Below are 13669 nucleotides of genomic sequence, written 5' to 3'. Positions count from 1 at the left end.
AATGACTTTATGCATACAATCTCTCATTCAGACACATTTCAAGATGGGGAAAAAATCTTTAGGGAAACAAACATCAAAATGCTGACAAATTCTTGTAACAGTTACAAAAATAAATGTGTCTTAAAACAATACAAACATTGATGGTCCTTTGTACACACAATCTTGAACTACTGTCTTATTGTGCTAGCAGTCTTCTAAGGATGAACAAGCTCTGAAAGTATTTAAGAAGAACAGTTTTCTTGCAAACCCTGGTTTCAAATACATTTTCCTCTGGCTCCACATTTTGACAGTACTGACAAACATTTTTTCCAACAGTGAGTATCTTACCACAGATTTTAATACTGATCACTTTCATATTCATTTGTACATATTAGCCTTCACCTTTATTGACTTAAACTCGCAATAATTCTGATAGAGTGGCATTTTATTTGTTTAAAAATATTTGCTATATTCACAAACAGAATAATTGCCTAAATTTACAATCATAATCATATCAAAGTTATAAGGAAAAATAGTAGAAAATAAACAGTATTGAAAGACTGATATTTTCATGAAACATCCAGACTAGCACACTAGGCATACAAAATGTACCACTGATAAAATCTTCAGACAGCAACTATCATATAAAGCCACAAGCTTTAAAATGTATCTGCCCCTGAAGAATCTGAATCCCCATGTATACTGCTGATACTTCTAGTTTGGTTATCTATATTCACAGAAGGCAGCTTCACTGACACCTTTGCTGCAGAAACATGTGAATTTAAATGCAGGACAGCATCCTCTCCTAAAATAAAAACAGAATAAAACACATTATTTGCAATCTATAACATATATCATTTAACTACTTGATTCATCTCCATACTGTGTCACCTTATCAAAATATAAAGATACAGACACCCTTACTGTCCAAAATCAGCATACAGCAATATCTTTGAGGCATAGTTCAGAGGGTGTTGTTTTACCCACCACAGTCCTCTTTATCAGATAACAAAGGCATGAATATCTGAGAATATATAGTGTGGTATTTACATACATACACACCACATGTGCATGCATACACACACCCACATTATATATATATATATGTATATATAATCTCCAGTAGGCATAGAACTACTTCAAACATGTATGCTGATGTTTTCCATGGAAAAGAAATGAGATATTGCAGACACTAATAGTATTTCTAAACTCCATCCATATGTGCACGTCTATTTGCATCAAATCCTTAGAAAACATTAAGGTTTCTCTATAACACATATCTACATACAATCATAAAAAGCAAAGCAATACAAGTTGAAGCTATTGGCTATATGTGTTGTGGGAAAAGCACCCTATCAGCAATTCAGCTGCCCAAAATACAAGTGAGAAGTTGCTTTATCTCTTTCCTATTAGAGGGCTGTTTCTCCAACTTGCTTCCTTGACAGGTGATGGGGTGTTGCTGCTTCCTTGTGGGTCATCCCCCTTCTTTCATCCTACAGCGAACACCAGAAAAAAATGCATCAATCCTCCCCAGAGGAGATGCGGCTTGCAGAACTTTACAAGCCGCGTTTATCTTCCACTAAGCCCGAGATGGCACCTCGACGTTCTCCCTTCTTGTGGTCTCGGCCTTCTGGCCCTGTGCAGTGTAGGACTCTCCTGGGGTCAAGCCCACGCGCAGCCCAGCCACCTAAGTAATTAAAACACTAGTTTCTCAATGGGAAAAAAAAAAAAAAAGTAGGCTTTCTTTCACCCCAGTTAATTATCTACTATGTCACTGCAGTAGTAACCTGCTTTCATCTGACTTGTAGCAAAGCACACTTCAAATGACTAATTAAAGCAACAAAAAAACAACTGCTAAAATAAAATTTCATCTGGTGTTTTTCATGCTAAAACAGCTGCCTGAGAAGTCAAAAATAAATGGGGCCAAACACACTAAATCCAGTACGTGGAACAACTTGTGCCAGCTAAGCCTCTTGCATCTCAGGAAGGCAGGGCTCCGTAGAGGTAGGAAGAGCACAGTGACAATTTTTGTGTCCCCAAGGAATCGGCACATCACCCGCCTGCTACAACCACTTACGGACTTTGCAAGAATCAACGGCTACAGCTTCACCAGCCTACTCTCACTATTTGTACAGCTTTCTTCGCTCCCCGCCCGAACCCCCTCTACAAAGCACAGCTGCCAAAGTTTGTGTTGGCAAATCCAACACGCGATCAGAAAGAATACACGAGAAACGCTACATCTTCTGAACATTATTCAAAAGTACATTTATGGTAACACCACAAAGATGTGCAAGTCACATGTGTGTTTTGTTTTTCCAGAAGTACTTCCACGAGCTTAGTCTGTAACCATGTCTGCACGATTAAAATAGGTTATTCAGAATGGGAACAGAAGAAAAACATACGTTTATTTGGTCAGAAGTGAAGCTGACACACAGTAAAGATATGAGTGTGTAATGCCCAAGGAAACTCTGTAAATCATCCTAGACACCAAAGCAAACCATTGCATACTCTCTGACACTGTATGTAGTTCGAGGCTATCAAAGCTTTACTTTGTTAATAATTTCCACAGTCATGCCACACTCCATGATGTCATTGTTTCAACAGCTGTTTTCAGGTTTAAAAAAAGAAAAGGAAAAAAAAGAATATTTCCTGATCCCAAGGGTCTGTAGTAACTTCCCAAGTATTTGAATCTGGGGTGCTGAAAGACCATAGCATACCGTCTACATTCTTCCAAACACAGGCTCAAATATATTCTACAGATGAACTACAGTTCAATTTTCTGTTGGATGCAAAACACTAAAAGCACAGAGAAATCAACTGAATAATTCCATCTACTTGCTCGACAGAAAAGTTACCTGGTTCTGGATTATCCAATTATCCTTAAAGATTAGCTTAAAAAATATCCAAAGTAAACACTTAAAAAAAAATACAGAAATCTGAAGTCTTCGACTTTGTTAGATACACAAAGAAAACATACAACCTAGATTTTCAGCATTTTAACTGTAAAAATTTATGGATATCCTATTTCAGCTCCACAGGAGATTTTGCCTCATGACTGCAAGTTTCCAGCACAGGAGGCTGCTAGTCCTCGAACTCTACACGGGCCCAGAGATGCAGCTATTAAGTTACTCTCACATCTGCTTTACCATTATCACCTCCTGCTTAATCTAACCTCTGGCATGCACAGTGCATACATTTTATAAAACACATTCATATATACATATGGAGATGTGTATGGGAATACATGCATAAACAAGCACACAGGCTTAAATGCTTGTATTTATGCTCACACGTATGTTATAAAGCATGAATAGTTACTGATGTCTGTATCTGCCTTTGGCTGTTCATCGTGAGAGTGCTTTTATAGTCCTTGGCCAGCTCCAACTACCAATGTGATATTCCATTTTACTTCTCCCCCACTCCCCAACAGAGAGCAGCTCATAACCAATACTAAGAGGCTTTCTTCTTCAAGATTAAACCCCTCAGCCACAAATATGCAAATAGCAATGATGCTTATAATCTTCTGATATACAGTAAAACAAAGTGGAAAATTCCGTGACTCCATAGAGCAGTACAGAGCAGGGAGACAGGTAGTCTCCACAGCTTTTTTCCTCTTTAGCAGCTCTGGAAGTACTCAGGACAATTTTGCAATCATCTACTTAGCTGTATTTATAAAAATTTTCCTTGTTAAAATCCAATAAATGCAACTTGTGACCTCAGCTGACCTCCATTTCTCCAAATTCATTGTCACCATCCCATAGAATACGTTCATATAAACTGTGAAAACTGACACCCTTAATAAGTGCATAAGGGTCCTTGACTGGTAGAAACTCAACAATGACTGAAAACATCTTGGTGACCTGCTGATGGAAAAGGTCAGATTTCAGATTAGGAATTTTTCCTGTGCTTGGCAATCTATAACAAATTCATGTACAGTACTAAATTTCCAGATCTTTGTTTAACAGAAACAAAAATTAATGGTGTGTCAACCATCCGGTGACCTGTGAAAAGAGTTTTTCTCTGAGAGGTACCGTCACACGGAGAGTATGCTATATACAAGTGTATTGCGAATGTGTGCCAAATGGAAAAGGAATTAAACACACTAAAGGGAGGTTTGGTTACTAATACCATATGGCAACAATGAGAACAAAGAAAAATGTTTAAACCTTTCTTTTTAATTTTTTTTCTATTTGGCAAAATAAAAAGACTAAACAAGTCTGATTTTTAAGCCAAATAAAAAACATGTGCTTTAAGCCAGTGTCCATACATTAAATAAAACTTCTATTTTTAATCTATCAGGAGATAAACTAGAACCATATGCTTGTTGGTGAAAAGAGCTATCTTTGTAGACAAACGTGCCTCAATAACTAGGGAGGGGTTTGAAGGATCAGGGCCCAGGTTATTGTTCCAGTATAAAAGCAGCATAATTACTGTAATTACCCGTATATTATTTCCTAAAAATTAAAAACAACCATCACCCCTAGCAACCCTCCCTCTATCCTCTCATAATCTAACGTAAAAAATAAAGCAGCTAACTTCTAGAGTAAGAATAAACTTCCAAGCATATGTAAAAACAGCTCTGGTACAATACTCTTATTCCCTTAACAGCAAGGGTTGATATGCTTGGCTTGTTTCTTCTTCTGCCAGATTCCAGCTGCTCCATTTTGTTTATTACTAACTTCAAAGTTTCAAATGCTGTCCTGTCCCAACAAATAACTTCCCCCAGATGGCATTATCTCAAGTGTTCAGAGCACTGGGGATAGCACAGCACCTGCACATCTATAACTCAGCATCGTATAAGCCTCCAAAGAAAGTGCCTTTAATAATTTTTTCTTTTGTCTGTGATTCTCCCACTTTGCCTTTTTTTGCTACCAAAAAAAAAAAAAAAAAGCTTTATATCTGAGATATAGTTACAAGGGCCTTCAGCAGGGAGACAGTTGTCAGAATTTCTTACAATGATGACTGGAAGTAGAAGAATACCAATGAGTCCGAGAGTGACCAAACCACCAACAGAAACACTCTGCTTGCTCCTCTTACCTGTACGTAAAGATGTGAGATACATATTTGCACCAATGTGCGTCCGATCTGTGTCTTCATGGACATCTGTATGGTACCAAAAAAACCCCACACATTTTAATGTCTTGTACAGACAGATTACCAAGTAGAAAAACACAAGAAGCAGCATTTTCCTACAAATCAAAACTATTCTGGACTTGCTGGACTAACATACATTGATAAGAAACAGCCGTATTTTGATGTAAGCAACTCTGAAGGCTCAACTAAAAAGAGAAAATACACTGCAAGTCAGTCATGTTACTAATTATAAGAAACAATACTTCCAGTTCAAATTCATGTCTAGCTATATAGCCTATGCTCTGTCTACATAATTCAATGCTTCTGGAATTTAATGGCTTATGCAGTTGAAACTAGGTACAGTACAGAGCTAGTCTCATGGTCTCAAGACAGTAAAGAACACAATGTTCTCAGAAATGAAATGGTCTTAACAGTTTCTCTAAGAACCCTATCATTCAGACAAATTTACTCTCCACTCACGAGATGGACCCAGGATAGAAAAGTGGAGGTGCTATTTCCACCACGGATTCAGTGTGGAAGGTGTATGCATATTTATGTTATGAGGGAAAAAGTGAAGGAGCAGTAAGTCCCAAATGTCCTCTCTTCACAATGCCAGAAACGAAGCAAAAATGTTTAAGCATCTGCGCTTTTTAGGGCAGGGATCCTTTCTTACTGTGTAAACGCTTGGGTTAGCATAGGGCCCCAGACTCCGGTACAGACCTCTGGCTTCTACTAGGACAGAAATATAAAAACCAAGAGAACAAGATGCTCTGCAAATGAATGCAGTTCTCGCCTCGAAACTCAAAAACAGACCTGCCCATAACTTTACTGGTTTCATGACAAACAGAAAAGACTCCAAGCAAACTGAGACCAAATTTCTAGGGCTGAACTACATGAAAGGGATGGATTTACAGTTAAAACACACCAGTTGTTTTACAGAAATGGACTGACATCTGCAGGATTTGAGCCAGAAACGTCTGGATCTAAAAGCACGAGTCTGCTGCTTGAGCTGAAAAAACACAACTCCATTCTCAAAGGCTTCAGCCAGCTCATAAACCCCCATAAGTGGCCTATAGCCACCAAAGGGACAGAAAACTATATAGCACGAGTTTAATTAAAGTTTTGACCTTAGCTTTTCACGTGGTGTAACCTACTTACAGAAACTCCCCACACAAACACATAGAAAATAGACATGCGTTCACATACAGTTTCTCTTTTTCTGTTGGTTTGTTTAAAGCCAAATACATATCTTAGCTATAAATATTTTTGAAAAGCAAATAAATTCAGATCCCAAGTCAGTAAAGGAGTGCGCAACACAGGCTAAGCAGCTAACAAATTTTTCAAAGCAGGACACTTGAAAATGACTTTTCCTCCTCTCGAGCCTGAGTTCAAGGTTCAGTGGTTTTCCAAAACATGTTATATTCCCACCAATAGCAACACAAAACAGAACAAATACTAGGAATAAATAAAACAAACTCAAACCAGATTTTTCAAAATCCTAATGTAGTTTTAAGAGACCAGTAGGGAAGGGCAAACAGAAAGCAGCTCCAAAAACATCTAGGAACGAGATTGCAGAGTTTGCTAAATAAATATTTCCTTTCGGCGACTGAAATCTCCTCTGCCCCTTTAGACCTGGCGTATCTCGTTCTGTAGTCTTTCTCATCGCCTAGCAATTCGATTCCCTGGCCACACCTCTTCCTGTTGTTTCCCAGAAAAGCACTTCCAAAAGATGTGCAATGACCTTTCCAAAGAACTACAGTAATCGTTAATACTGAGAAGATACAGTCAAAGTCCGTTTGAATGTTCCTTACAGAAGGCTGTGATTTTTTGGATGCGAATTGCTCGTTTCTTGATTGCAACCATTTTCCCAGAGAAAAATTAGAGGAGGGCTCTGCCATAAACCTGGAAGCAGCAGGTTTTATTTGAAAGTAAAGCAGGCAATGAGCAAACAGGAGAAGGAGTTGGTCCACTGCTGGCCCAGAATCTCTGAAAAACACCAGGAAAAGGTGCAACTTGTGCAAGGAGGTGTGGGTGGCTGCGGGAGTCACTAGCCTGCAACCATCTCCAAATGCACAGGAGACAGCTTAGTCAAAGAGCTGGTGGAATCAGGAGAATCTGACAGGTGATAATTAGAAAACCACATGTCTCATTGTGTATTTAATATTTAATTTCTCCCGACTTACTCAGTAAAAATAAATACCTCCTACATACCAATCTTCTTCTCATTTTCTGCAAAATCTAACAGGCAAGTGGATGGGAAGGCAACTTTAAAGTATGGTTGTATAAAACTATAATATTTAGCTCTGTTAATCACACCTCCAAGTTTGGGGATCCAAAGGGCATTTTAATGTCAGCTTCTGAAGCAAAATAAAGAAACTCAAAAAGAAAACAGACTCAAGTGATCAACAGCAGGAATTCACACTCAATTCCAGTATAATGAAATTATGCAGATTCCCCTCAAGATGCAGAATCATTCACTGCAACCCTAGTAGTAGGACTGGCTCCGCTGAGACCTTGCATCTTTACATAATAATTGCAGTAATACTACCTCCAGCTTTTTACATCTTACCACAGTGCTAGACATTACAGATGCATATTCTATGAGTGGCAAGTACAAACCAAAGCATCTTTTTAATCCTTAAAAATCACATGTCATGTTTTCATTTAAAGAATAGTCAAACAGTAATTTCCACAAGTAATTAAAGTTGAATAAACAAATTCAATAACGTTCCACAATAAATTAGGTTTACAATGGGTTTGAAAGTGAAGATCTTTCCAATTCACTCTTAAAATGAAGATGTATGCAAGTTAGGGAATTCCCTAAGTAAATGATATTCTTTTATAAGCAGTATACTAGCCAGGAAATGTATTCGACTAATCTAGAGTCCCTTCCTGCCGCAGAATTTCTGCTCAGATCTATTTGGCCTATGCAGTGGAATTACCAACAGTATGGTGACTATTATACAGTTTTTGATGTTATCCATACTACTTGAGGAGCACGTAATTCGTGGCAAATGATAATCCCTACTTATCAGACATGTACAGTATGTTGCGGGTCAAGACTGCGCATGTACCTGTAGTGAGGTCTGCACTGCATCTGCTCTCTAAGCATCACCTGCTATCCGGCCCTATTAATTCCCCAGCTGCATGACTATTAAAAAAATTTTTTTATTGGAGATGTAAGAGGACAAGATTCAGAGAATCAGTGTAAGAAGTTACAAGCTACTTAGTATCCCTTAAAAGTGCGATAGGAGAACCTTGATGCAGCTGTATCTCAAAGGGGCGAGAGATTTCCTGGGCTCTGTTCCCTCCAGCCGTAACAGCAATCCTCACCCGGGTTAAAATGAAGGCTTTGGGATGGACAACAGGAAGAAAAGGGAAAACTTTCTCAACCGCACTGCCCTTTAAGCAGCACTGCAGAGCAGAATTTGCTCACTGCAAGTCACTGTTCACATATAATGAAGTCACTAAATATATTCCTGTAATAAAAATGTATAAAAGATATTCTCAGAATCCAAAGATGTTCAATTAACAAGTGTTTTTCTAGATGACCACAAACAAAAGAGATAAAATTTCTCTATTCTGAATACTTAAATATTCACAAGGCCCTTTTTTCTTTTGATGATGATTTTTACTTAATTCTTCCAAGCTCATGGGATTCTCCATATGGAAACAGTTTGCCAAGATGCCTATTACTGTACTACCACTACAAAAATCTGCCATGTTAAAATACCTATACTTTTAGCAAAATTATGCAATTTTTGTAATTATACTTTTTTAAAGGAATATTATGAGTGTTTTCCCCAGAAAAGCAGAACAAAACAGAACAAAAACAGCCCTATACAGTTTATCATTTTTCAGTGATGCACTCTAATAAACACTAGGGCATTTCTATATATGTTTCTAGCATACATGTTGACAAGCTTATTAAAAAATACTTCTTTTCAAGCCATTTGTTAAACAGCAGAAGATGGCCATTAAAGGCCTTACTATTTGAACATATCAATTAAATTTGAAAAATATATATCAGGAATAAGCAATTCTAAGAAATACAAGAAGGCAAATAATGTCTCTATTAGGTTAGAAAGAACACTGTAGTAGTATACATAAATAAGCATACATTAAAAAATGGAAAACATGAAGTGTCTTTACAGGCAGATCTGGTGGGAGATGGCTAATTTGTAAGTATTCAGATCCTAATCTGCCAAAGACTCTCTAAGCCTTCACTTGAAAAAAGTACCCAATGTACCCAATGTGATGACAAGTAACACTGTCTCTACAATTTAATGCCTGCAACCACAGACTTGGAAAGGTCTGATTGCAACTCTGTGTTTTTATGCTGTGCTATTTTAAAGCTTGTTGAAACCTAAGATGTTTAAATTTTGTGCAACACAGGTAAGCATTCATCCTTGCAAACAAACAAACAAAAAAAAGAACAAAAAACCAAACCAAGAACTTTGGTCTGTTATATGGGAAAAAGTAAAAAAGACTCCTTTGTAATACTCAGGTGAATTTGACAGTAGAACTCACAGATAGCTCTAAATACTCAATACTGTCAACGAACTGCAGAAACATATTTCTTGTTTAAATATTCTGCTATTACTCTACATCTATGCTACCTATTTAGCATGCTACATCACCTTCTTAATTCGCTCTTATGCACATTGCTGCTTATTTTAATATGACACATACCTCCGTCTCTACTGACTGCTATAAAAAGCAGGGAAAACACTGCAAGCGTCTGCTCTCAGCACCACTATGACTCTTGAAGGTTTCACTGCAACCAATGGTTCCCAAATAGCTACAGTAAAACCAGCAAATATTTTCAGCAATGCAGGAGCTGCTCAGCACAAATCTTCGAGCAGCAGTCGAATAGTGCCTTTCGAGACACTGAACATCCTCATTTACATGAGGTTCTCATCTGGGCAGATGTTCTTTACCTCTAAAACCACACGCACACACACACAAGTTGAAACTCTGAAGACGCTGGCTGCATAAGCTGCTGGTAACAACCCTTTTTAGCATCTCGTGCTAACTTACTTGAGAAAGCATCGCAGCTCTTTGCCATTCACTCTTCCCTGACCAAACCGTTGGTGCCAAACTTGGTTCATGCCTGGTTCATCAATAGCTCACTTAGGCCATGAGCAAGGTGAATGCAGCCTGTAAGCAGTGTGAATGAAACTCATTTATCAGCTGTTCAGGTTTAAGTATTTCTGGCCACAATACAGGGGAAATGTGCCCTGGAAAGCAGGGCGAATGGAAATGAAGCAAGCGTGTGTGGGAGCAGCGTCCTTGCAGAGGTGCAGGCTAATGTATGTTGACAAGACACAACTCACGCAGCGCAACAGCAGCGACTCCTGGTTCTGCTCTGTGCTCCAGAGCACACACTGCACCTCCTGAATTTGGGGGTTGTACAGGGTTCTCGGGAAGGGCCAGCCCACGAAATTATTACAGTGCGAATCATTAGCACAGGACACTGTCCCCCTTGACCGAATGCAAGCTAATTACAGAATGCTTCTAGAGAAAGCAAGCGAAGGATTAGGGTCTAACTTAATTACACATGTATGTCAGGTGCGTGTGAGTCTATACAAAATCTTAATATTGAATAGAATCATATGTGAATCATTTTGTCTATAAGTAATTATTACTTATTGTTGTAAACTGAGATTATTTAATTAATTAAGTTTTAAAGTGTCTCATGGAATTTAAAGGCTCTCCAGTATTTTACTTGAAGCAAATTCATTCGCATTATATACATGTACACACACTCCCATTTTTGGGATATCTCCGCAATTATTGGATAAATCAATCTGCTTTCTTGCAGTTTCTACACAGAGTCAAAGAAACAGCAGAAATTTTAAATGCATTATCTATTACTTTCTTCCTTTCTCTCTCCCTCTCTCATATATGGCCTACACATGAAAGAACTCATTCCAGAATATATGTAAAATTCAACACATATATACATATTTGGGAACACACTTGCCCATATCATTTTTCTGTCACTGTGAGTTTTATGGCTCCAAGAACTCCACAAGACCAGAAGAGAAGAAGCACTTTAAGCTTATCTTTCTTTACGCAAGACAACATTTGAACATCGCTGTTACTTGATGCAGTGTTGTCAGGGGGTGTGTGTGTTAATCTTTAAGAGAGAGAATGCACATGCTGCAAGGTCTCGCAGAACAGGACTGTCTCCTACAACCCAGAAAGCCTGGCAGAAATGGGCCTTGATCATGCCTGGCACCTCTCAATGCTTCTGTAATGCAAACTGTAATACAGTTTTACTGTCCAAACTGTAATGTAGTCTTCCCGTCCAAGTTACAGAGTGAGCTATCCCATCCTTCCCTGTCCCCTTAGGAGAGAAATACACAGATTCATGCAGACTCATTGTTCATTGCTCCATATTTTTAGAATGCTGTTTTCAAAATGAGGTATAGCAGCAGCCAAAGCATAGCATTATTCACATAGCCTACATTTATCAGGCACAGAAAGTTCCCTGCACTCAGCTGAAAATGTATTCTAAATCTGATAAGAAAAATCCTCATTAAGAATCATTTGCTTGTTTAATTTTCACTTATTGAGCTTTAATGTACCATAGCAAGCAAACTGAAAGTTAGGAATAACAGCGCCTTAACTACAGCCCTTGTTTTGTACTCATTAAGGTTTTAGAAGAACACATAACTGCCTCTAGATACAGGAAGCTGCTGGAAAATAAAACTAACCAATCATATAAACTAGAACAAGAGCTCTAAAGAATTTTTTGTTGAACACAGAGTTCAACAATATGTATTCTGTTCACTGTACACACGACACCAATGGGAATAAGAGCCAGTTCAAGTTCTAAGTTACCATTACTTGGGTAATAGTTTCAAGCTGCAAGGCACAGCTGTATAGGGCCAGCCAGACAGGCTATCACAGCAATGCTTTGATAGCATGGGGCCCTTAAGTGTCAGGATATAGAAAAGGCAGCAGTTGTTGGCTGTGAAAACAGTCTGATACAAACCAGATGGGGACTTACTTGATGGGCAACACAAAGGAAAACAATTGGCTCATTCAACAAAGTCAGGCCACTGCCCCAGAGAATTAACAGAAGACAATAACAGTCAACCCGGGTTGATGCAAACAAGAAACAGCCATGTGGTTATGGTTTAAGGAATTGTTTCTCCTCAGTCTAAACATAAAGTTTTGATTTCTAATTCTTATATTCATTAATTTCAGTCTAGTTTACAAGCCCCCTCTTCCTCCAAAGTCTTCCGTATAATTCATTTAGGTAACACGGGCCTTCACACACCTACTTAAGCAAGAAAAAAAATTATACGACAAAGAAGGCTGCATTAATCTAATGTTTCCTGAAGAATGCCAAGACCACAGACAACTTTCTGAACTGTGTCGGACCAACATTACAGATGCGCAGCACACAAGGTGTTATTGGACACACTAACTCTGAAACATTTGCATGAATATGGCAGTATATTTACTGAAACTTTTTCATTTTAAATGAGTAAAACCAAATAGGTCACATGCTGAGTTCCTGGAATACAAACGCCTTCCAGTTTTGTGCAGAGATTTCCAGGGTTTTTAATCTTCTTTTTTGGTTTTGGGAGGTGTTTTAGGGTTTTTTTTTCTCTTTTGGAAGCAAACTTCAGCTCAATTATGTATATAGTCCTGTTTGTTGGGCTACAGTTAAAGATCTATTAAAATAGCTACTACCAAATTGTTTTGGAATAATAATCAAGAAGTGGCTATTTCTGCCGTAACTCAAAAAATCCTCAATACATTCATTTTTAGAAGCACGCTTGCAGAAGATTATGGTCCAAAATCTTAATTGCTCTTGCTGTTTTATTACAGGAAATATAAAAGTGACATGTGCAAAGGTATTTTGATTACAAATTACTTACAGAGATTGCACAATAAGTCAGACCTCTAAGGCCCTTCTGCAATTTCACTCTCAGACTAGAAACATCTGAACTTGCCTTTCATATACTTCGAAATATTCACCCTGGCAAGTTCTGCCCTGCAGCAATCTACATGAGTGCATGGACGGCACACACCGAAAGACAGTCCCATACTCAGGATCCTCAAGCTAGTTTATCTACAAATGCAGTGATGTGCCAGCATCCTGGAAGCCTTGTGGACTCGCATGGTCCTGGGATCAGTCACAGCCTCAGCCCAACACAGCATGTTCCTTGGGCTTCCCTGCTTCCAGAGGCTGCTTGATCATCAGTTCAAGGATTTTTGTGCTAGCAGTGTTGCATGACGTAAACACGTCCTAAATACATTATTTGCATCTATGTTGGGTAGACACAAAGTCTGTTCTTCTCTGTGAGTGCTTCTCTTTCCAAGCAGACTTGCGAAAAGGAGCCTAGTTAAAGACCTGAATGTATGGCTCGCCTTTAACAGCTGCCGCACTGGACAGACAGAGTTAGGAAGTTTGTCCTAAAAAAACGAAAAAAACCTACTGAATTATAGAGTCAGAGCCTGTCTTCTCAACTAGTTCTAGTTTTTAGCTGCTGGGGTACTCAAGCCTGTGAACATGGTCTTACTTGAAAAAAAAGAACTAAAATGCAGCCTTGGGTGCATTCAAAAAACCACCAAAATACTGTAGGTAGAAAAGTAA

At 38.5% G+C, this 13669-nt stretch overlaps 1 protein-coding gene across 8 annotated transcripts in view; it reads right to left on the bottom strand.

The window, feature by feature from the left end:
• Positions 1-356: 356 nt before the first annotated feature.
• Positions 357-13669, bottom strand: part of KIAA0586 (KIAA0586 ortholog) — a 74747-nt gene continuing 61434 nt past the window's right edge. For 5 of the 8 annotated variants that reach the window (XM_064511896.1, XM_064511893.1, XM_064511895.1 and 2 more), the window contains 2 exons: positions 5017-5082; positions 357-784 (listed from right to left, as the gene is read on the bottom strand). In XM_064511896.1, coding sequence (XP_064367966.1) covers positions 639-784; positions 5017-5082 — 212 coding nt within the window. In that variant the 3' untranslated portion in view covers positions 357-638. The remainder of the gene's footprint in view (positions 785-5016; positions 5083-13669) is intronic. The other 3 variants (XM_064511898.1, XM_064511900.1, XM_064511899.1) reach the window with 1 other exon arrangement.

Source organism: Dromaius novaehollandiae, chromosome 5, assembly GCF_036370855.1.
Source record: "Dromaius novaehollandiae isolate bDroNov1 chromosome 5, bDroNov1.hap1, whole genome shotgun sequence".
Taxonomy (NCBI): Eukaryota; Metazoa; Chordata; class Aves; order Casuariiformes; family Dromaiidae; genus Dromaius; species Dromaius novaehollandiae.
Note: the sequence above shows the minus strand (reverse complement) of the source record. Positions and strands in the feature narration are given on the sequence as shown.